General features: G+C 45.0%; 1 protein-coding gene across 1 annotated transcript in view; it reads left to right on the forward strand.

Moving 5' to 3' along the window:
- LOC111958875 (MMS22-like, DNA repair protein) overlaps positions 1-21,520 on the forward strand; it is a 36,655-nt gene extending 15,135 nt beyond the window's left edge. The window contains exons 11-22 of the mRNA XM_070437421.1: positions 5,528-6,034; positions 14,916-15,112; positions 15,436-15,586; positions 16,042-16,181; positions 16,731-16,876; positions 17,573-17,732; positions 18,073-18,218; positions 18,446-18,657; positions 18,883-19,049; positions 19,210-19,297; positions 19,603-19,770; positions 21,174-21,520. Coding sequence (XP_070293522.1) covers positions 5,528-6,034; positions 14,916-15,112; positions 15,436-15,586; positions 16,042-16,181; positions 16,731-16,876; positions 17,573-17,732; positions 18,073-18,218; positions 18,446-18,657; positions 18,883-19,049; positions 19,210-19,297; positions 19,603-19,770; positions 21,174-21,249 — 2,158 coding nt within the window. The 3' untranslated portion in view covers positions 21,250-21,520. The remainder of the gene's footprint in view (positions 1-5,527; positions 6,035-14,915; positions 15,113-15,435; positions 15,587-16,041; positions 16,182-16,730; positions 16,877-17,572; positions 17,733-18,072; positions 18,219-18,445; positions 18,658-18,882; positions 19,050-19,209; positions 19,298-19,602; positions 19,771-21,173) is intronic.
- The last annotated feature ends 2,807 nt before the right edge of the window (positions 21,521-24,327 follow it).

Genomic DNA, 24,327 nt, shown 5'->3' on the forward strand with positions numbered 1-24,327 from the left:
CGTGTGCCACCTGCTTAAGCCAGTACATGTCCAGGGCCGTCTGAGTTTGCTAGAGAGCATTTGGATGATCCAGAAGAAGATTGGGAGAATGTCATATTGTCAGATGAAACCAAAATATAACTTTTTGGTAAAACTCACTCGTCGTGTTTGAGGACAAAGAATGCTGAGTTGCATCCAAAGAACACCATACCTACTGTGAAGCATGGGGGAAACATCATGCTTTGGGGCTGTTTTTCTGCAAAGGACGGACGACTGATCCGTGTAAAGGAAAGAATGAAATGGGCATGTATCATGAGATTTTGAGTGAAACCTCTTCCATCAGCAAGGGCATTGAAGATGAACGTGGCTGGGTCTTTCAGCATGACATGATCCCAAACACACTGCCCGGGCAACGTAAGTAGTGGCTTCGTAAGAAGCATTCAAGGTCCTGGAGTGCCTAGCGCAGTCTCCAGATCTCACACCCCATAGAACATTTTTGGAGGGAGTTGAAAGTCCGTGTTGCCCAGCACAGCCCCAAACATCACGCTCTAGAGGATCTGCATGGAGGAAGGGCCAAAATACCAGCAACACTGTGTGAAAACCTTGTGAAGACTTACAGAAAACGTTTGACCTCTGTCTTATGCCAACAAAGGGTAATATAACAAAGTATTGAGATAAACTTTTGTTATTGACCAAATACTTATTTTCCACCATAATTTGCAAATAAATTCATAAATCCTACAATGTGATTTTCTGGATTTTTTTTCTCTCATTTTGTCTGTCATAGTTGAAGTGTACCTATGATGACAATTACAGGCCTCTCTCATCTTTTTAAGTGGGGAGAACTTGCACATTATTGGTGGCTGACTAAATACTTTTTTGCCCCACTGTATATGATAGTTTAAGTCACGACAGCGGTCACTTTTGAGAATGATGTTATCCCGCTAAGTGATAGCATTTTGGTACATTTGTGCTTAAGGCCTACATTGCTGTGCATTGCTGCGCTTATAATGTGAAGAAGTAGCCTAATAGTTTATCAACGTTTCAAGCTAAATGTTCTAATCTGTTGCATCAGCCTCATTGCTATTTAAAACATATATATTTTACCCCCTTTTTCTCCCCAATTTTATGATATCCAATTGCGATCTTGTCTCWTCGCTGCAACTCCCCAACAGGCTCGGAAGAGGCGAAGGTCGAGTCATGCGTCCTCCGGWACATGACCCAACAAACCGCACTTCCTATAACACCTGCCCGCTCAACCCGGAAGCCAGCTGCACCAATGTGCCGGTTGTTCAACTGACAACCAAAGTCAGCATGCAGGCGACAGGCCCACCACCATAGAGTCGCTAGAGCGCGATGAGCCAAGTAAACACCCCCCCCTGGTCAAACCCTCCCATAACCCGGATGACGCTGGGCCAATTTTGCGCCTCCCGGTCACGGCCAGTTGTGACACAGCCTGGGGTCGAACCCGGGTCTGTGGTGACACCTTAGACCGCTGTGCCACTCGGGAGACCCAGCCTCATTGCTTTTGAAAGGTTTTTTGTTGCGAGTGGTTGTATTAATTTGGGATTTATCGCATCCCACAACTGTCCCTGTGTATGTTTGGAATATTTATTTCTCGCACAAAAGGACTAGTTGACCAATAGAATAGGTCAACTTTTGTACTATGGGGGATAGTAGATTGACATAGGCTAGTGGTTTTGCTGTTCGTTAGGCCTGCTCATCTTGTTGGCTGACGAAAAGTAAATGTGGACAGTTCTAACATCTTCAATATGCGCTTCGGAATTCGGTAAGGACACGTGCAGTTGCGTCCCCAATGTGTCGGTCTTTACTTGTAGCCTACTTTGGAGCTGAGATGCCTGTGAGAAGGACCCAATCACGTGATGGGCATTGGCTAATACGAATTGATTGGCAGTCGGGAGAAGGGAATTATGATTATTATATTCAGCCCACTACGGACACTTTGGCTGCAAAAGGCATGGAATTTTATAGGGGGTATTACGGCCACACAAGGGGGATGCCGAACGGAAATTCGAGGCCTGGTGAGAATATTATCAAGTGCTTGTCATATTGTGAATGAGAGACTGATGAAGTGTGTACAGCCTGCAGAAAAAAAACAAAGCAGAGCTCGGCAACCTTTTTCAAATCATCATTAGAGTCGCATTATGCAGCCTTAGAATGGTTTACCAAAACATTTCTGTAGCATTGAAGGTCCCCAGGAACACAGTGGACTCCATCATTCTTAAATGGAAGATGTTTGGAACCACCAAGACTRTTCCTAGAGCCGCCACTCAGCCAAACTGAGCAATCGGGGGAGAAGGGCCTTGGTCAGGGAGGTGACCAAGAACCCAATGGTCACTCTGACAGAGCTCCAGTGTTCCTCTGTGGAGATGGGAGAACCTTCCAGAAGAACAACCATCTCTGCAGCACTCCACCAATGAGGCCTTTTATGGTAGTTTGGCCAGACAGAAGCCACTCCTCAGTAAAAGGCACATGACAGCCCGCTTGGAGTTTGCCAAAAGGCACTTAAAGGACTCTGACCATGAGAAACAAGATTCTCTGGTCTGATGAAACCAAGATTGAACTCTATGGCCTGAATGCCAAGCGTCACTTCTGGAGGAAACCTGGCACCATCCCTATGGTGAAGCGTGGTGGCAGCATCATGCTTTGGGGATGTTTTTCAGCGGTAGGGACTAAGACACTAGAAGGGATCAGCGGGAAGATGAACGGAGCAATGTACAGAGAGATCCTTGATAAACTTGCTCTAGAGCACTAACAACCTCAGACTGGGGCGAAGGTTCACCTTCCAACAGGACAATGATCTGCAGAGAAGAATMGGGAAAAACTCCCTAAATTCAGGTGTGCCAAGCTTGTAGCGTCATACCCAAGAAGACTCTAGGCTGTAATTGCTGCCAAAGATGCTTCAACAAAGTACTAAGTAAAGGGTCTGAATACTTATGTAAATATCCTTACTATTTTATTCAGCTATGCTACATTTTATTCTTCATACTATAAAATAATGCCACGGAATTCTAAGCAAATCTTGTCTGCTAAATAAACTAGTGTAGCCCACAGCCGTATCAGGGCCTAACATAAGGACAACTCAGAGTATGCTATTCTGTTCTGAAATAGACTATATTTCTTAGACTTACATTCTTTAGATCTGTCTAAAATAAATAATGGCTTTGTTGTGATGGTGTAGGCTATGTTAAATGGATTTATTCGATTTTTTWAAATGTACAGTACCAGTCAAGTTTGGACACACCTACTCATTCAAGCATTTTTATTTATTTTTGTTATTTTCTACATTGTAGAATAATAGTGAAGACATCAAAACTATGAAATGGCACATATGTAGTAACCAAAAAAGTGTTAAACAAATCAACATATTTTAGATTTTTCAAAGTAGCCACCCTTTGTCTTGATGACAGCTTTGCACACTCTTGGCATTCTCTCAACCAGATTCACCTAGAATGGTTTTCCAACAGTTTTGAAGGAGTTACCACATATGCTTTTCCTTCACTCTGCAGTCCAACTCATCCCAAACCATCTCAATTGGGTTGAGGTCGGGTGATTGTGGAGGCCAGGTCATCTGATGCAGCACTCCACCACACTCCTGCTTGGTCAAATAGCCCTTACACAGCCTGGAGGTGTGTTGAAAACAAATGATAGTCCCACTAAGCTCAAACCAGATGGGATGGTGTATTGCTGCAGAAGGCTGTGGTAGCCATGCTGGTTAAGTGTGCTTTGAATTCTAAATAAATCACAACAGTGTCACCAGCAAAGCACCCCCACACCATCACACCTGCTCCTCTGTGCTTCACGGTGGGAACCACACATGCGGAGATCATCCGTTCACCTACTCTGCGTCTCACAAAGACACGGGGTTGGAAGCAAACATTTCAAATTTGGACTCATCAGACCAAAGGATAGATTTCCACTGGTCTAATGTCCGCTGCTCGTGTTTCTTGGCCCAGGCAAGTCTTCTTATTCGTGTACTTTAGTAGTACAGCAATTTGACCATGACGGCCTGATTCGCGCAGTGTCCTCTGAACAGTTGATGTTGAGATGTGTCTGTTACTTGAACTATGTCAAGCGTTTTATTTGGGCTGCAATTTCGGAAGCTGGTATCTCTAATGAACTTATCCTCTGCAGCAGAGGTAACTCTGGGTCTTCCTTTCCTGTGGCGGTCCTCATGAGAGACAGTTTCATCATAGCGCTTGATGGTTTTTGCGACTGCACTTGAAGAAACTTTCAAAGTCCTTGAAATTTTCCGGGTTGACTGACCTTCATGTCTTAAGGTAATGATGGACAGTTGTTTCTCTTTGCTTATTTGAGCAGGTTCTTGCCATAATATGGACTGGTCTTTTACCAAATAGGGCTATCTTCTGTATACCACCCCTACCTTGTCACAACACAACTGATTGTCTCAAACACATTAAGAAGGAAAGAAATTCCACAAATGAACTTATAACAAGGCACACATGTTAATTGAAATGCATTCCAGGTGACTACCTCATGGGGGCGGCAGGTAGCCTAGTGGTTAGAGCGTTGGACTAGTAACCGAAAGATCGAATCCCCGAGCTGACAAGGTAAAAATCTGTGGTTCTGCCCCGGAACAAGGGAGTTAACCCACTGTTCCTAGGCTGTCATTGAAAATAATAATTAGTTCTTAACTGACTTGCCTAGTTAAATAAAGTTTTTTTATTTATTTTTTATTTAAAGGCTGTTTGAGAGAATGCCAAGAGTTTGCAGAGCTGTCATCAAGGCAAAGGGTGGCTACTTTGAAGAATCTCAAATATAAAATACATTTTGATTTGTTTAACACTTTTTTTTGGTTACTACATGATTCCATATGTGTTATTTCATAGTTTTGATGTCTTCACTATTCTTCTGCAATGTAAAAATGAATGAGTACGTGTGTCAACTTTTGACTGGTAGTGTAGATGTTCCAAAGGTCTGCATCAGTGGCTTGTAGGCTATGCATGAAAGCCAGGAGATGCTAAATGTGTTTATTTAAATGAACGGTCAATTACCGTGAGACCGGCAGTTATTTGCTTGACAATCACCGGCTGCCAAACTTTCATGACCGCCACAGCCCCGGGTGGTGTGTGTGTGTGGGAGTTATTGATCTCTAACTGGTGTTGCAGTAGATTGGTTRGACTGCAGAGTGGACGACTGCGTGCCTACCGCTGAGTGTCTGACATTTTAACATGTTCTCTAAAGGCATTTGTTCACGGTGCCCGTAGGATCTAACGACGATGCGCTGGGTGTTTTTCTCACACACACACCTGGCATGCCTCTCATCAGCGCCAGAGAAGGAGTGATGGAGGAAGGTGCGGGTGGGGAGATCTACCCATAAACATTTGAAGACTTGAATTTTGGTTTGGGCAGTCTGATCTTGACTCGAGCAATGCAAAGTCTCAGTGAAAGATTACTAATATGTCACACACTCAATTTGAACTGTGCCACTACTGTCTCTTCATCTTATTATGACCAATGGGAACTCATGTCCCTTATTTCTCATCCATCCATTTCTCTCCTCCAGGGTGTACTCCAAGTTCCACCGGCGGCGGATGCAGGAACTATCCGAGGCTGGGCTGATGAATTTCCTGCTGCTGTTCGTTGTGGTGGCCCGGCAGGCCGAGCTGGAGGACGTGGCCGGCCGGGCCTGTGAGCTGCTGGGCCTGCTCCCTCCGGACTCCCCCCCTGCCCAGCGGAGCCTGGTGTGGAGGGGCCAGCTGGCTCTCTTGCTGCTCTTCCAGGAGAGGGGCCTTGACGTGGGGGCCCAAGCTAGCTGGCTGGCCTCCTCCTTCTCTCAGACAGCCAAGGAGTTCTACCTGAAGACCACAGAACCGTCTCGCCGCCTGGCCCTCTGGGGCCCCCTGGGGTCCTACCTAGAGGGCGTGGCCGAGGTGTTTGAGACGAGCGCGAGTCTCAGTCTGTCGGAGGAGAAGCTACTCAACGAGGGGTTCGGTCTGCTGCTGCCTGCCTGCCGCCAGTCGGAGCTGAGCTCTGCCCTGGGCTTTCTGCAGATCGTGCTGAGGGAGCTACGGTGAGGGAGGGGAGACAAACACTCAGCAACTCACTGAGACACACTTAACACAAATGCCCACACACACTATATATACACATTGACGAGCAGACAGACATGCTTTCAGGCATTGGCCTTAAACTCCAGGCTCTAGTTGTAGGGTCTTTGCTGGCATGATCACGTGAAAAAACTCCTGGCACTACCTATCAATGCTGAGATCTAGAAGCAGTAAAGGGGTCAGTTAGGCCCCAGTACTGACACCTACAAAGGCAGGATTGTGCTGTCCTCTGTCCCCCCCCTCCATCCCTACGGTAAACCCAGCCCATCCATTGTGTACYGAGGCCCCTCGCTGTCTCTTGGGACCCCGTGGCCCCCAGGTCACCTTCAGCAGGTGCTGGCAGAGGCTTGAGTATAGTTACGGCCCCTAGGGGCCCCAGTGCGGTCACCATGGGTATAGCGGCAGGTCGTGAGTATGTGGAGTGGCGGAGAGTGGAGACGAGTCTGGGTGAGTTCATCGGCGGGCCACGGGTGTTGTGTTACACGGACAAACCCGATCAGAGGTCAAAGGTTTAGAGAGAAAGGCACAGGTGAAACAGGTGTCTGTTTGGTGAGTAAAAGGGTAGGAAAGTGGCGTCAGGAGTGAGAGGGTGTCTGGTGCTATCTGAATGGACCGAACCACTACAATGTTGTGTTATTGTTCGGTTTGGATTACCCTGAGTCAGCGCTAATGTAGCAGTAAGCTGCCAGCCTGCAACAATCCTCACTCATAACTTATATGAGTGTGTGCTTGCTTTGACTCTCCTGTGTATACATGCACACATTCCCACAGACACACACACCTCCAAGGTGAAACAGTAAGTGTGCTAGTGAATCACGATACTTAAGTGCATATACGATATAAAAAAGAATTGTGCGATATTGTCGATACGATATATCGTTTAAAAAAAAATCCTGATATGTAACTGTAGATTTTTCCCCCATCACTAAAGTGTGCTCTTCTCTTATTTCAGTCCAGGCTCCCYTAACGCGGGATATCTCGTTAGCTTCGCTAATTCAAGAAACTTCCCCATCTCATATCTCGGGGTTGGAGGGCACTCATTTGCACAAACTCCCAAAGGSMACAGTGTTATGGCTGAGATCATGCTGACCCATTTAACTAAATAAAAAGAGCTCTCTCGAATTCGTCCTGCCAAATTACGCTTAATTCTCCTTCCTGGCTGTACTTGGTATCTCTGTGATTAATGCGTTTGTGACACAATTAACAGGTAATTATGTAGTCCTGCAAATTGTGCCTCGCCGTCATTATGTTTATTAAGAGCAYAGCGGAATCTGCACACATTACGGGAATTATCCCGCCAGAGGCTGCGACAGAGGTGTGTGTGTGTGACAACCACTGACTCGGATGGCCGTCGCCAAGGCCGGCCGGCCGCCCGCCCAACAGCCAACCAGGAGGCTAATTCCTCACATTTCATTCCTTCCCATGATCCTGCGCGTGGGAGCTCGAGACCCCTGTGTCGCCAGAGAGTGTGTGTGTGAGGTCTCAGTGGTACACATTCAGTATTATATTGGGGGGGGGCGGGTGGTGGACAATTATCTGAGATCTTAATGAAGTGCTCTCCTCCGTATCTAGACCTAGATCTACACCTTGGCCCTCCATTGGACCTTGAGTTGCTCTCATAAGGAGCAGCGATGGGCATTATGGAGGTGGTGGGAGGCAATAGTTGTTTTCCCCTGTCATTATTTAAGGCCCAGTGCAATCATAAACATTTTCCTGTGTTTTATATGTATTTRCACACCAAGGTTGGATAATACTGTGTAATTGTGAAAAGAATGAAAATGCCCGTTTAGTGTAGGAGCTGTTTGAAAATACCAGCAGAAATTTCAGCCTGTTTTGGCCTGCCTAATTACATTAGTTAATAGACCAATAAGAAAGAGTTCCAAACCTCTCTGTCAATAACTGCTAGTTTTCAGTTTTTCCCTCTTCACGCAGGCCACTCCCAGACAGTCCTTGCAAAATAGTTGCTTGAGAAATTGCTCTTTGCTGAGAAGCTATTTTTGTTTATTTTTATGGATGGGTATTTGACATATTTTCACTATTACAATATGACATTTTTTCAGATATCCAGATAGTTGAAAATAGAGGTCGACCGATTATGATTTTTCGATACCGATACCGATTATTGGAGGACAAAAAAAGCCGATACCGATTAATCGGCCGATTTATTAAAAAAAAAATATATATATATATCATACCCACACACACATTTTTGTAATAATGACAATTGCAACAATACGGAATGAACACTTTTATTTTAACTTAATATAATACATAAATACACACACGCACACAGCTCTGAAGTGACAATGATACTGAAGAGTCTGCTTAGGAGACAAATACTCTCAACTGTTTGAATAAAAATAGAGTAAGTTACCCGTGATGAATGTTGAAAACAAACTTAAATTTCTATATGCAGGAAATCCTATTTTAATAATGGGCATGGTAAGAATTGACAACCAAAGTGCGAYTCATAATTCCCATGACACCTAGCAAAATCTGAAAAGCGGTTCCTTCATTTATTCCATAGGATATTTTTTAGATTCACTTAAAATAAGGTCTGTGTTTCGTGTAGGCTTACATCACCGTGCCAATTTTATAACTGTGTYGATATCCATAGGACAAGGTAACTCTGATCAATATTGGCTAAATATAAGCGAAGATAAAAAAAATTGTAGAGTGGATTTATGAAAATATGTTGACAAACGTTACCTTATCCTAGTGAGATTTACACGGGTATCAAAACGTCGAGGCGGTTTAAGCCTGCACGAAACACAGACCTTATTTGAAGTAGATCAAGACATTCTCTATGGAAGACATGAACGGTAAAATAACGAAGGAACCCCTTTCAAATTCAGCCGCAAGTTATTACAGGAATTATAATGCGTCGACCATATACCTTTGACTAATCAGGAAACTATCACCTCGAAAACAAAACGTTTATTCCGTTCCGTATTTTATCTAACGGGTGGCATCCATGAGTCTAAATATTCCTGTTACATTGCACAACCTTCAATGTTGTCATAATTACGTAAGGTTCTGGCAAATTAGTTCGCAAAGAGCCAGGCGGCCCAAACTGTTGCATATACCCTGACTCTAAATGCGTGCAATGAACGCAAGAGAAATGACACAATTTCACCTGGTTAATATTGCCTGCTAACCTGGATTTCTTTTAGCTAAATATGCAGGTTTAAAAATATATACTTGTGTATTGATTTTAAGAAAGGCATTGATGTTTATGGTTAAGTACACATTGGAGCAATGACAGTCATTGATTGATTGTTTTTTATAAGATAAGTTTAATGCTAGCTAGCAACTTACCTTAGCTTACTGCATTCGCTAACTTGCAGGCTCCTCGTGGAGTGCAATGTAATCAATGCAAGATTGGATCCCCCAAGCTGATAAGGTTAAAAATCTGTTCCTAGGCCGTCATTGAAAATAAGAATGTGTTCTTAACTGACTTGCCTAGTTAAATAAAGATTAAATAAAGGTGTAAAAAAAAAAAAAAAAAACGGCAAATCGGCCCCCGAAAATACCGATTTCCGATTGTTATGAAAACTTGAAATCGGCCCCGATTTAATCAGCCATTCCGATTAATCGGTCGACCTCTAGTTGAAATACTATCTAAAAATGTTTTAAACACTAACGGGGCCTCCCGAGTGGTGCAGTGGTCTAAGGCACTGCATCACAGTGCTAGCTGTGCAACTAGAGATTCTGGTTCGAGTCTGTCACAGCCGGCCGCGACCGGGAGACCCATGGGGCAGCGCACCATTGGCCCAGCATCGTCCGGGTTAGAGGAGGGTTTGGCCGGCAGGGATGTTCTTGTCCCATCGCGCATTAGCGACTCTTGTGGCCGGCTGGGCGCGATGCACACTGACACGGTCGTCAGGTGTACGGTGTTCCCTCCGACACATTGGTGTGACTGGCTTCCGCGATAAGCGGGAATTGTGTCAAGAAGCAGTGCGGCTTGGCTGGGTTGGGTTTCGGAGGATGCACGGCTCTCGACCTTCGCCTCTCCCGAGTCCGTACGGGAGTTGCAGCGATGGGACAAAACTATAACTACCAATTTGATTCCCCAAAATCAAATGTGGAGAAAAAGGGATAAAAAAAAACTTGAACTGGCTTGCAGTCTTCAACTCAATTTAGATTAAACAACAGCCTACCTGATGGTTGCTCGTTGTAGCCTACTCCTTATCGTTTAACGAACTTAATTCCGTAATTTTAATTCAACTTTGCATTGATTTAAAGATCTACGTTGTTTGCTACACATGGAGCCACTGTAGACGGTGCCCCTTTGATTAGCCAACAATAACAACAAACACATTCAACCGGTGTAGGCTACGGTATGTCTTAACTACACTGAACAAAAATATAAACACGACATGCAACAATTTAAAAAGATTTTACTGAGTTACGGTTCAAATAAGGAAATCAGTCAATTTATTTAAATTCATTAGACCCTAATCTATGGATTTCACATGACTGGGGAATACAGACATGCATGTGTTTCTCACGGATGCCTTTAAAAAATAAAAAAAAGTAGGGGCGTGGATCAGAAAACCAGTCAGTATCTGGTGTGACCACCATTTGCCTCATGCAGTGCAACACATCTCCTTCGCATATAGTTGATCAGGCTGTGAAATGTTGTCCTACTCTTCTTCAGGTCAAAGGTCAAAGGTTATTTTTAAATGTCTTATTTCACRTTTATTTAACCAGGTAGGCCAGTTGAGAACAAGTTCTCATTTACAACTGCGGTCTGGCCAAGACAAAGCAAAGCAGTGTGACAAAACAACAACACAGAGTTACACATGGYATAAACATTCGTACAGTCAATAACACAATTGAAAAATCTGTATACAGTGTGTGCAAATGAAGTAAGGAGGTAAAGCAATAAATAGGGCAATAGTGGAGAAGTAATTACAATTTAGCAATTTACACTGGAGTGATACAGTTGAAGTCGGAAGGGTACATACACTTAGGTTGGAGTCATTAACTCGTTTTTCCACCACTCCACAAATTTCTTGTTAACAAACTATGGTTTTGGCAAGTCAGTTAGGACATCTACTTTGTGCATGACACAAGTAATTTTTCCAACAATTGTTTACAGACAGATTATTTCACTTATCGTTCACTGTATCACAATTCCAGTGGGTCAGAAGTTAACATACACTAAGTTGACTGTGCCTTTAAACAGCTTGGAAAAATCCAGAAAATTATGTCATGGCTTTAGAAGCTTCTGTTAGGCTAATTGACATAATTTGAGTCAATTGGAGGTGTACCTGTTGATGTATTTCAAGGCCTACCTTCAAACTCAGCGCCTCTTTGCTTGACATCATTTCAAAAGAAATCAGGCAAGACATGATCTCATACAGCTCAGTAAGGAGACGCGTTCTGTCTCCTAGAGATGAACGTACTTTGCTGCGTAAAGTGCAAATCAATCCTAGAACAACAGCAAAGGACCTTGTGAAGATGCTGGAGGAAACAAGTACAAAAGTATATCCACTGTAAAACGAGTACTTTATCGACATAACCTGAAAGGCCGCTCAGCAAGGAAAAACCCACTGCTCCAAAACCGCCATAAAAAAGCCAGACTACGGGTTTGCAACTGAACATGGGGACAAAGATTGTACTTTTTGGAGAAATGTTCTCTGGTCTGATGAAACAAAAATAGAACTGTTTGGCCATAATGACCATCGTTATGTTTGGAGGAAAAAAGGGCGATGCTTGCAAGCCGAAGAACACCATCCCAACCGTGAAGCACGGGGGTGGCAGCATCATGTTGTGGGGGTGCTTTGCTGCAAGACCCATTTGCTGCACTTCACAAAATAGATGGCATCATGAGACAAGACAATTAGGTGGATATATTGAAGCAACATCTCAAGACATCAGTCAGGAAGTTAAAGCTTGGTTGCAAATGGGTCTTCCAAATGGACAATGACCCCAAGCATACTTCCAAAGTTGAGGCAAAAAGGCTTAAGCACAACAAAGTCAAGGTATTGGAGTGGCCATCACAAAGCCCTGACCTCAATCCTATAGACAATTTGTGGGCAGAACTGAAAAAGCGTGTGCGAGCAAGGAGGCCTATAAACCTGACTCAGTTATACCAGCTCTGTCAGGAGGAATGGGCCAAAATTCAACCAACTTATTGTGGGAAGCTTGTGGAAGGCTACCTGAAATGTTTGACCCAAGTTAAACAATTTAAAGGCAATGCTACCAAATACTAATTGAGTGCATCTTCTGACCCATTGGGAATGTGATGAAAGAAATAAAAGCTGAAATAAATAATTCTCTCTACTATTATTCTGACATTTTACATTCTTAAAATAAAGTGGTGATCCTAACTGACCTAAGACAGGGAATTATTACTAGGATTAAATGTCAGGAATTGTGAAAAACTGAGTTCACATGTATTTGGCTAAGGTGCATGTAAACTTCTGACTTCAACTGTAGATGTGCAGATGAGGATGTGCAAGTAGAAATACTGGTGTGCAAAAGAGAAGAAAAACAAAAACATATGGGGATGAGGTAGGTAGGTAGGTGGTTGGATGGGCTATTTACAGATGGGCTGTGTACAGCTGCAGCGATCGGTAAGCTGCTCTGACAGCTGACACTTAAAGTTAGTGAGGGAGATATAAGTCTCCAACTTCAGTGATTCAGTCATTGGCAGCAGAGAACTGGAAGGAAAGGTGGCCAAAGGAGTTGTTGGCTTTGGGGATGACCAGTGAAATATACCTGCTGGAGCGTGTGCTACGGGTGGGTGTTGCTATTGTGACCAGTGAGCTGAGATAAGGCGGAGCTTTACCTAGCAAAGACTTTTAGATGACCTGGAGCCAGTGGGTTTGGCGACGGATATGTAGCGAGGACCATCCAATGAGAGCATACAGGTCGCAGTGTTTGGTAGTATATGGGGCTTTGGTGACAAAACGGACGGCACTGTGTTAGACTGCATCCAATTTGCTGAGTAGAGTGTTGGAGGCTATTTTGTAAATGACATCGCCGAAGTCAAGGATCGGTAGGATAGTCAGTTTTACGAGGGTATGTTTGGCAGCATGAGTGAAGGACACCTTGTTGCGAAATAGGATACCGATTCTAGATTTAACTTTGGATTGGAGATGCTTAATGTGAGTCTGGAAGGAGAGTTTACCGTCTAGCCAGACACCTAGGTATTTYTAGTTTTCCACATATTCTAAGTCGGAACCGTCCAGTAGTGATGCTAGTCGTGCGGGCGGGTGCGGGCAGCGATTGGTTGAAGAGCATGAATTTCGTTTTACTAGCATTTAAGAGCAGTTGGAGGCCACGGAAGGAGTGTTGTATGGCGTTGAAGCTCGTTTGGAGGTTTGTTAACACATTGTCTAAAGAAGGGCCAGATGTATATAGAATGGTGTCGGAGCGACATCATTGATATATATATACAGAGAAAAGAGTCGGCCCGAGAATTGAACCCTGTGGCACCCCCATAGACTGCCAGAGGTTGTTGTCGGGAACTGGAATACCCTGTGATACACGTTGATACACGTTGATACACGTTGATCCAGAGCATCCCAAACATGCTCAATGTCTGAGTATGCAGGCCATGGAAGAACTGGGACATTTTCAGTTTCCAGGAATTGTATACAGATCCTTGCGACATAGGGGCGTGCATCATCATGCTGAAATATGAGGTAATGACAACGGGCCTCAGGATCTCGACTCTGTGCATTCAAATTGCCATCGATAAAATGCAATTGTGTTTGTTGTCCGTAGCTTATGCCTGCCCATACAATAACCCCACCGCCACCATGTGGCAATCTGTTTACAACGTTGACATCAACAAACCGCACGCCCGCACGACGCCATACACGCTGTTTGCCATCTGCCCGGTACAGTTAAAACCGGGATTAATCCGTGAAGAACACACTTCTCCAGCGTGCCAGTGGCCATCGAAGGTGAGCATTTGCCTACTGAAGTCAGTTACGACGCCGCACTGTAGTCGGGTTAAGACCCTGGTGAGGACGACGAGCATGCAGATGGGCATCCCTGAGACGGTTTCTGAGAGTCTGTGCAGAAATTCATCGCTTGTGCAAACCCACAGTTTCATCAGCTGTCCGAGTGGCAAGTCAGTCTCTGTGTGTGATAGTGGCTGCATTTGGGGGAGGGGTTAAGTGGGGTCTCTAATGGTGTGTGTACAGCTATAAGAAGCGGCAGTGGGGAGGATTAAGTGAGGTCTCTGACTATGTCTTGTACAATGAGCCTTGATGGGTGTGAAAGTCCCATTCCGCCGTAGTAACGAGGCTAATGAATTCAGACTCTAATCGATTGTCTCAGCTCTCTCTGGATTAGATGCAACCTTGCTGGAAGGCGCAGGCAGAGACGAGTGGGGAGTGCAAGGGGAGCTGAGGGGGTGCCAGTACTCACCCCTGCCTCCCTCCCCTCCATCCCTCTCTCCCTCGCTCCATCCGGGCGAATGAGGGGACAGGAGGATCATCTCCAGTCTAAATGAGATTACAGCTCCTTCAGCTGCTTATCTGGGCTAATGCCAGCCGCCGTGGTGCCAGGCAGACACAGCAGCCAGAGCCCGGTCTGTGTACAGGGGATCTGCCCTGCCCTGCTCCTCTCTACCCGGCACRGCACCGCATGACCTAATCCCCCCCAGAGATGYGAAGAGTGAGAGAGCGAAGAAGAGGGAGGAGAGAATGTGAAAGAGGAAGGAAGTGGAGTACAGATGGGGATGGAGGTGGAGAGGTGGTGTGAAAGAGAGGGAGATGCTGTGGTTCTGTTGAATAACGATGTTATTGGTGTGTGTCCGTGTGTGTTTTCTCTCCTGTGTGTGTGGTGTGTGTGGTGTGTGTGTGTGTGTGTGTCCTACAGGAGGGTCCATCAGTGCAATGTCCAGCCTGGCCACTCAGCATGTCCCCCCGGTGCCTGGCTGCCTCCTTCCAATGCCAGCGTGGGTAAAGACCGCCACCTAGCGGTTGCAGCAGCTCTCTGGGCCCACTTTTTCCCCTTCCTCCGCAGCCTGCGCCTTTCCAACACCCCTCCTGCCCAACTGGCTGATGCTGCCGCAGGTCAGAGGCTCACACAGAGAGTTGGAGGAAGGAGGGAGGAGGATAAATGTTCACTGTGTACAACAATTTCACACTGTGGGTTGCACACACTGACAATTGTCTTTCTCATAAGATAATATACACTGTCTGCCTTTGTTTCACTGTTTTTCTCTCTCTCGCTCTTTCTTTCTCTGTCCGTTCTTTTACTCTCAARATCTTGCATCTTTGCTTTGTCTTGACCATGCGGTGAAAAATCTTTCCATTAAAGTATGACTCTCTCAAACGTATTTTCCATGGTAGTTACCGTAAGGTAACATGGTATGAATGTTGACTCTCTTTTCCAGGATTTACACTGCTGGCCTTTGACCTTCCTAGCTCTGCCCCCCAAGACCTCCAGCCCAACCCCATCCAGTCCATCATGCAGTGCTTCAGCTGGGACGACATGCTTCACCCCCTGCTAGTGACTCGCTACCTACCCCACCTGCTCCAGAACAGGTAACATTACTCCAGTACATTACCCTAGTAAGCAGGGTCTGAACTTGTCCAATAGAAATGCTTGTTTTTATTTTCTGTTGCTAAACACTTCGCTACGGAGTGCACTAATGAATATGAACCATGTGTGGTGGCACACATTCTGAGCAAGGTGCTGCACAAAATCATAGCTCGACAAATCACCTTTGCATTCCAAACTACTATCCATCAGGTGAGCCTCCCATATAGAGATTAGCACATTTGTGCAGAGCCTTGCTCCGGTGGAACATAGAGATTGAGATCCACTACATTGCGGTCAGACTGCACAGAATCACTGATCTACAAATCACATCGRTTCCCAAACAATAACTAATTATTCYATCAAGATTATAAACTCTGTGCCTCACCTTACTCTAACTTGTGATTCCCTTGAACATATTTGTTGTCTGTTCTTTGTCAAACTGACCTCTCTTCCCCAGTGAGCTGGTGTATTCAGTGAGCTCCGGCTGTGGGGGTTCCGTGTCGGGCTCAGCCCAGACCCTGTCTGTGAGAGCCTGGTTCCGCTGTGTTCTGCAGCAGCACATCCACAAGAACCCAGATGGCACCGACAGCAGAGCAGGTACAGGACCTCAACCTAGAACCCTGGACATCCYACCATTTATCAACCGCTTTTGTCCGTAGATACGTGGTCATGCGTGCACACACTGGCCAGGCCTCACTGGTTTCCGTTCAGCAGTCAGCAATGGAACYACATCCTCAGTCAGGCCACATTAAAACACTACACTCACACTTCTTGTCTATTGCCTATAGTTGTCTATAGTTTCCCCTTTTTTAAGTATGTGTATTTCTGTACGTTTATTTCAGTGTTTTGTTGTGGAGATGTAAAGTGTGTATGTGTGTGGCTCGGTTGGAAAGAGTGTGGCGCTAGAAACACTTAAGGTCGTGGGTTCAGGTCCCGTAAGGAACTAATAACACATTCTAAAAATGGCCAGCATTTACACAGGCAGCCCAATTTTGATATTTTGCCCAATCGGATCAGATATTTTGCCAATAGATTGGGCAAAAGATCCGAATTGGGATACATGTGTAAATGCGGTCTTTGGATAAAAGTGTCTGCTAAGTGGCATGTGTGATTTATTTATGACGTGTTACTGARTTTRTTRRCCAGGCAGGGCTCTGGAGGAGCAGTTGTCGGAGCTCACTAGGCTCGTATTAAGGCTCCCTGAGGTGGACTCCCTACTGCAGAGGGCCGGGCTGCAGCCTGGAGCCGGCAGCAAGCTAGTGCCCAGGTCTGCTCTGGAGATGTTCATCAAGGTACTACACACAGACACCTCGTCACACACACACACACACAGTGTAACAGGGTAGCTTGTCATCTTGCACACGCATGTGCACAAAGATATTTACAACATGCACGATACATACAGGTAACCGCCAAAATAAAGGAAACACTTGAGTAAATGAGGGATACAAAGGAAATGCTTCCACACGTGTGTGGTTCTAGAGTTATTTAAGCAATTCATCCCATCATGCTTAGGGGTCATGTATTTTTTTTTAAATGCCCAGTTGCCCGTTATTTTGGCTACCATGTCTAGAAGAAGAGAGCTCAGTGACTTTGAGAGGGMTCTCAAATGAGAAAAGGGAGTTTAAAGGGTGTCTGTGTCTCACTCACCAGATCTCAATCCATTTGAACACTTATGGGAGATTCTGGAGCGGTGCCTGAGACGGCGTTTCCCAAAATGGAATTTTCTCYTGGAAGAATGATGTCGCATCCTTGCAATAGGAATTCCAGACACTTGTAGAATCTATGCCAAGAAGTATTGAAGCTGTTCTGTCTTGTGGTGGCCCAATGCCCTATTAAGACACTTTATGTTGGTGTTTCCTTTATTTTGGCATTAACATGTATATCAACAGCACACGCTGGAAGGCAAGTCTGCATTTCCATACAGTACAGCTTAAATACGTTAAATACGCTTAAATACGTTGTCCCTTTGTGTTTTTCTCTCTCAGGCTGTGGGGCGTGTGTACAGTGGGCTGCAGGTGTTGTCTGAGCGTTCTGCCATGGTCACCCGTGCTCTGGACTACACAGGGGACATCATGAAGTATATCAAACACTACCTGGTCAATAAGAGTCCTCAGGAGGGGCTGCTGCTGGCCTACTGGGCTGTGGGTGGGTGTATGCATCACGGAGGTCTGCCCCTATCCCCTTAGGCTGTTGTGTGAATCTCTAAGGACGGGATAGGTGTAAGGTGGAGCTATAGCCATATTGCTTATACCTATCCAATCATTTCAGATCTCTACAAGTGCATAGAAAATATATTGGCTAGAGGTCAATTTGGTATTGGGTGAGAAGGAATCGGCGTGTTTACGAGGGATCAGGATATGATCAGGATGAGCAATTCTGCCCAGCGACTTGCTTCGAGCGTATCGCCTCAAACACGTTGAATGTCTGTCATCCTTGGTGTTGTGTGTGTGTGTGTGTGTGTGTGTGTGTGTGTGTGTGTTCTCAGGGTGCGTTGTGAAGCACTGGAGTCCCCTGCTTGCCACCTCCAAGGCCCAGCAGCTGCTGTTCAACATTGTAAACGGGCTGCTCCTCCCTAACTCTCTGTCTGGGCTGGACAAGGCCTTGAGGGACAGCCTGCCCCTCTACCTGCAGGTGGGCCGCATGCACTCACACTCGCACACACACCCGCCAACACACACACTCCCTCTACCTAAAGATGATGTTACTGACTACTCCACTTTGGATACTTCTGAAAGTACTAGCAGAGGGTTGGAGGGGAGGAAAGAAACATCCAGAAGTATTTTCCGTGAGCCTTAATAATACTATACTAACTGACCTCTCTCTCTCTGTGTCTCTGTCTCTCATTTCCGCCCCTCCAGGGTCTGTCTATAGCAACCAGTATGTCTCAGTCGCAGGGCGCCTACCTGAAGAAGCAGCTCCGGGATGTCATCTCCAAGTACCTTGACCATTTCCTGCCTGCCACGCCATTGGTTGGAGCCATAGCCAATCACCCGGTGCTGCTGGCGGCCTGCGAGGCCACGCCCACCCCGCGTGGGGCAGCACTGAGAAGGAGCATCCTGCAGGTGATCAGGTAGYATTCTGACGCTCTGGGTAGAGATTGCTCTTAGGCACAGAATCAGGATGAGTTAACCCTACCCAAATAATTAGGTACGGGAATGCGAAGTCAAACTGACCTTGGAGCAGTGTCTTAGGGCAACTTCATCCTAATCCACATTGACAGCCTCCTAAGAACATCTACTAAATGGCCAGACATTATTGGCTCAGTGTCATACCTAGTCTGTGTCTGTCTCTCTAGTGAGAACTTCCTGCATTTCAAAGGCAACGCCCCTCCTCCCCGCCTGGTCACGGTCCTGGCCTTCCTATTGGAGCTGCTGAGACGGAACAATGACAGTGACCCCGCCCTGCTCACCATGCCCCTCCCCTCTCTGCTCCGCTGCCTGAAGCTGGTCAACGAGCCTCACGGTGAGAGTCCACACACAGAAAGACACGTACACACAGTAATCATATTTGTGAACAATATGCCGAACAGGCTTGCTGCTATGGGTGGGTTTTTTTTTTCTAGGTTTTTCGTGTGTGCAATGTGCGTGTGGTAACTAGTCTAAAAGCAGCTGTGCGTTCACAGTGAGGAGGACCAGTACAGAGGCCCTGCAGCTGGTGGTGGAGAGATGTTCAGGCGATGCACCATGCGACCAGATCGTCGCTGTCCTACGGTGAGTGACACCAACTGCCTTTTCTCTTCCTTCTCTCTGCATTCAGCGCTTGGGTCGTGTCTATTACTGTACACCGTAGCAAAATGTTTTCAGATGTCGGACGAAGTTCATGTAATGCTTCCCTGTTTCACTCAGTTCAGGACATTTCCTTCCGTTTCGCGTCTACTGAACACGACACTGTTCTAGGGCAGCCGAGCTTTTTGAACCATCACGTTTAGAAATGTACATGTCTGCGATGCTTTGTGTGTATAAAGCGTGTACGTCGGTGTTACAGTATCTCTGTCTTGCTGTGTCTGTGTGTTCAGGTCCTTTGTGGAGGAGAACGAGGGGTTGTATGACAGACAGGTGTACAGTGTTCTGGAGACGATAGCTGTTCTGGACAGTCATGTGGTCCAGGTGCTGATCCCTGTTCTGTCGCTGAGTCTGAGGAACACAGAACACAAGAGAGGACTGGGCAAGAACACCACACTGAGGTAGAGTTCTAAACCTGACCGTAATTCTAGTCTAACCTAACCGAGACATAATCCTATTTTTAAGGTTAATTTATATTTGGAGAATGCGGCACAACTAAGTACTGTTGCATTATGGAGGCCTTTTTTGGATGCCTTTTTATACGTTTCCCCTCAGAAAATCTCATCACCCGACGTGATATAACGCTACGTTGACACACACCACGAGGAATCATTATCGCACTGTGTAAATTGCGTGTTGGCCTACGTGGGGAAAACATCTGAAGTGTAGGGAATGGGACTTTCGTACAAATGTCGATTCTATTGAAATGCTTTACAGTAGTCATAAAACCATGAGGCCAGTGTGTGACATGTCAGATATCAAACCACATCACTAATAAAAGAACATAGCCCCAACACAAAAATAATTTCGTCAATTTTAGAATAAGGCTATAACGTAACAATGTCGAAAAAGGGGAAGGGGTCTGAATACTTTCCGTGTGTGTATACCGTTCAAAAGTTTGGGGTCACTTAGAAATGTCCTTGTTTTTGAAAGAAAATCTTTTTTTTTTGTCCATTTTTTAAATAACATCAAATTGATCAGAAATGTAACACTGTATGTAAATACTAGACTAGTTGAGTATCTGGAGCATCAGCATTTGTGGGTTCGATTACAGGCTCAAAATGGCCAGAAACAAAGAACTTTCTTCTGTTCTTGTTCTGAGAAATAAAGGCTATTCCATGTGAGAAATTGCCTAGAAGCTGAAGATCTCGTACAACGCTGTGTACTACTCCCTTCACAGAACAGCGCAAACTGGCTCTAACCAGAATAGAACGATGAGTGGGAGGCCCCGGTGCACAACTGAGCAAGAGGACAAGTACATTAGAAAGTCTAGTTTGAGAAAGACACCAAGTCCTCAACTGGCAGCTTCATTAAATAGTACCAGCAAAGCACCAGTCTCAACGTCAACAGTAAAGGGGCGACTCTGGGATGCTGGCCTTCTAGGCAGAGTTGCAAAGAAAAAGCCACTTGTGAGGCGTCTGTTTCTCAAACTCGACACTCTAATGTACTTGTCCTCTTGCTCAGTTGTGCACTGGGGCCTCCCACTCAGGTGTGTCAACAAAGTACTCATATTTTTCTTTTCTTTTTATCTACAAAAATGTCTAAACCTGTTTTTGWTTAGTCATTACGGGCTATTGTGTGTACATTGATGAGAGAGAAAAAATTATTTAATCCATTTTAGAATAAGGCCGTAACGTAATTTTCTTGGGGAAAAGTCAAGGGGTSTGAATAGTTCCTGAATTCACTGTGTACATATACAGTGTTCAGTGACAGTCAACTCTGTATGAAATATACTGGATCTTGTGCTGTGACATCTTTGAGTCATTTTGTGACCTCACTCTCTCTCTCTCTGCGTGTGTGACAGGAATGCTTACAGGAATTTGCTGACCCTGCTGGGGGACGGTGGTCAGGCGGAGATCATCAGCCTGGAGGAGGACTGACCCTTGACCCCCCCAGGACCAGGTCACCATGCTGTTGACCTCAACACCACTGGGCTTCATGTATATACATRATGTATAGAAATTGTCCTGTTGGTGACACAGATCATCATTTACGGTCAAGTTTCCATCTTCATATTGAAATATTTTTCAAAAAGGTGTTACGAAATACAGTAAGATCATGTGGAAGTGCATGTGTTGTATTTCAGTTTCCTAATTTCACAGGCATGGAACGAGTGTGTGACGCATATAGACACGTGTATAATATTTTGTTCTTCTATGTTGTGATCGTAACTACTGATAGTAGACAAATAGGATCTCTGTGTGCTCATGCACTCTTTTGTTGGCCCAACTTTATAGGCAGAACATCCTCCTTTCATGACACTGTATCCCTCAAGATACAGCCAGAATCCGAAAGATTACTTCTGCTCGWTCCATTCCCTTTTTCCTTTGCAATCTTCGTGCAATCAGGCTTAATTTCGTCAGTCAGAATTTCACGCCTGGTCGAACTTGTCATAAAAATAAATGCACTCCCCAACATTAAAACATATTTTCACATGACCCTCCCCTTGTACTGTAGTTTATATGTTGTTGCATACCCTCCCCCGCATAGAATTAACTCAAAATAATGTTTAACAACCACAAATCAAGTGACTATAGCAACCATGTGTTTATAAATGTGGATYTTGACTTTTTCCATTTCGGCATGCTTTTGTGGCACAGTTGATGTCACGCAGGGCTACGGGACAGAAGGTTGAGGGTTCGCCGACCACTCATTCTCCCTGTCTGTTTTATTACACTACGATCAGAGCCGGCTGCAGACAATGATAAGCTAGGGGGAAATCTGATATATATATTATTTTTTTTTACACCTTTTTCTCCAATTGGTAGTTAGTCTTGTCCCATCGCTGCAACTCCCCTACGGACTCGCTTAACCCGGAAGCCAGCCACACCAATGTGCTGGAGGAAACACCGTCAAGATGGCGATCGAAATCATCTTGCAGGCTCCTGGTCCGCCAACAAGGAGTCGCTAGAGCGCGATGGGAGAAGGAAATCCCGACCGGCCAAACCCTCCCCTAACCCGYACGACTCTGGGCCAATTGTGCGTCGCGAGTCTCCCGGTCACGGTCGGCTGTGACACATCCTGTCAAACCCGGGTCTGTAGTGACACCTCAAGCACTGCGAAGGAGTGCCTTAGACCGCGACGCCATTCGGGAGGCCTGGAAATCTGATAACAATTGTGATGCTATAATTCTCTAAAATATATGCAACGAATGATCCACCAACAGGTTTCTGTGCCAATGCACAACACAATCAATACGTGAAGCATACCGACTTCAGGCGCTTCAATATCATGGTTGGCTTTTTAAACACCACATTCAAATAGACTGTCATTCTCGACAAACAGAAAATAGGCCTACATCCATCCTTTACTTGTAGGTCTACACAGTATCGAAAGCTTGGCTTGACAGTCTCGGCATGTCATTACATTTTTCTGTTTTTCCATTCATCTAATGGACACTGCACAGTTTGGATGCTGGAATTCTATTTTGGACGAAAGTGCGCAGGTAGCCTTCCGGAGACTTTTGAAGTAATCAGATTAAAACACTGTGACTGGTTGTGTGTTTATGCCACATATAAAAGGTCATTAATAGATTTTAAAAGTAAAATGACAAATATTTAGGCTATACTGAAGCGTTAAGATTCTAGACGAGCGAAGAATAGCTGCTCAGATCAGAGAGGAAGCAGAGCATGTGTTGAGCTTTCCTGCATAACTGGTCCTGCTGAGAGTCCCATTATTATAAGACGATGTGCGAGAATGATGGTCCGCAACAAGACAGCGCATCTCAGTACCAGAAGTAGATATACAGCCAGACTGACCTGCTACTGTACCTTTCGACCTTATAAACTGTCCAGAGTAGACTCACGACTTATCCAAACGGAATGAAACGTTCAAATCACAGGGCTTTTGCACCATTATTCAAATGCCATTTTCACTGCAGCCTAGGGTAGAATATTGTACCTACTTAAACAATAATGCAATTATTCATTGCATTGCGGTGTTGTAGGCTACTATAGTCTAGGTAGGAGAATTGTATTGTCCCTAAACAAGATCAATAGGGGAGTTTTTTGAGTTGCGTGTCTCGTCTATCATGCGTAGTGATGCACCTGGCCTATCCCACTTCCTATCAGCTATTCCTCTTTATGTGGATTTATATTGAATATTGGTGCAGCTTTGAATGATTATGTGTGTGCCATGATTGCTAGTTAGCCTAGAGTACCACAGTATGAGTCATAAACCCCAGAAATGGTTCCAATAGTTTTTTTTCACCATTAATTTTTCCATCTGGGATTTTAAAACTACTTCATATAAGGTCTTTGTTTCGTGTAGGCTTACCCTGACGTGACGTTTTGATAACCGCGCAAATCTCAGACAAGGTCACTTTTATCAATAATTAGATTGAGGCGAATATATTGATAAAACTCTCCTTGTCCGAGAGAGAATTACACGGCTCTCAAAACCTCACAATTAATTGCATTTAATTGTAGACTCCACAATGTGAAAAATAAATGGCGGAATAAACATTTCCATTTTTTAGCGGTATTATGTGCTTCCCACAGTTGTGTCAAGTTGGCTACTTGGCCTTTGGGTAGGGGACCATTGTTCATACCCAGCAGCATTACAGTTCTTGACACAAACCGCTGCGCCTGGCACCTAACCTGTTCAAAGGCACTTAAATCTTTTGTCTTGCCCATTCAACATCTGAATTGCACACATACACAATCCATGTCTCAAGGCTTAAAAATCCTTCACCTGTCTCCTCCCCTTCATCTACACTGATTTGAAGTGGATTTAACACGTGACATCAATAAGGGATCATAGCTTTCACCTGGATTCACATGGTCAGTCTGTCATGGAAAGAGCAGGTATCCTTAGTGTTTTGTACACTCAGTGTATACCTGTGGTATAGTTAAGCAATAAGGCCTAAGGGGGGTGTAGTATATGGCCAATATACCACTGCTAAGGGCTGTTCTTACACACGACAACGCAGAGTGCTTGGATACAGCCCTTAGCCATGA

The sequence above is a fragment of the Salvelinus sp. IW2-2015 genome, linkage group LG35 (assembly GCF_002910315.2).
Source record: "Salvelinus sp. IW2-2015 linkage group LG35, ASM291031v2, whole genome shotgun sequence".
Classification (NCBI taxonomy): Eukaryota; Metazoa; Chordata; class Actinopteri; order Salmoniformes; family Salmonidae; genus Salvelinus; species Salvelinus sp. IW2-2015.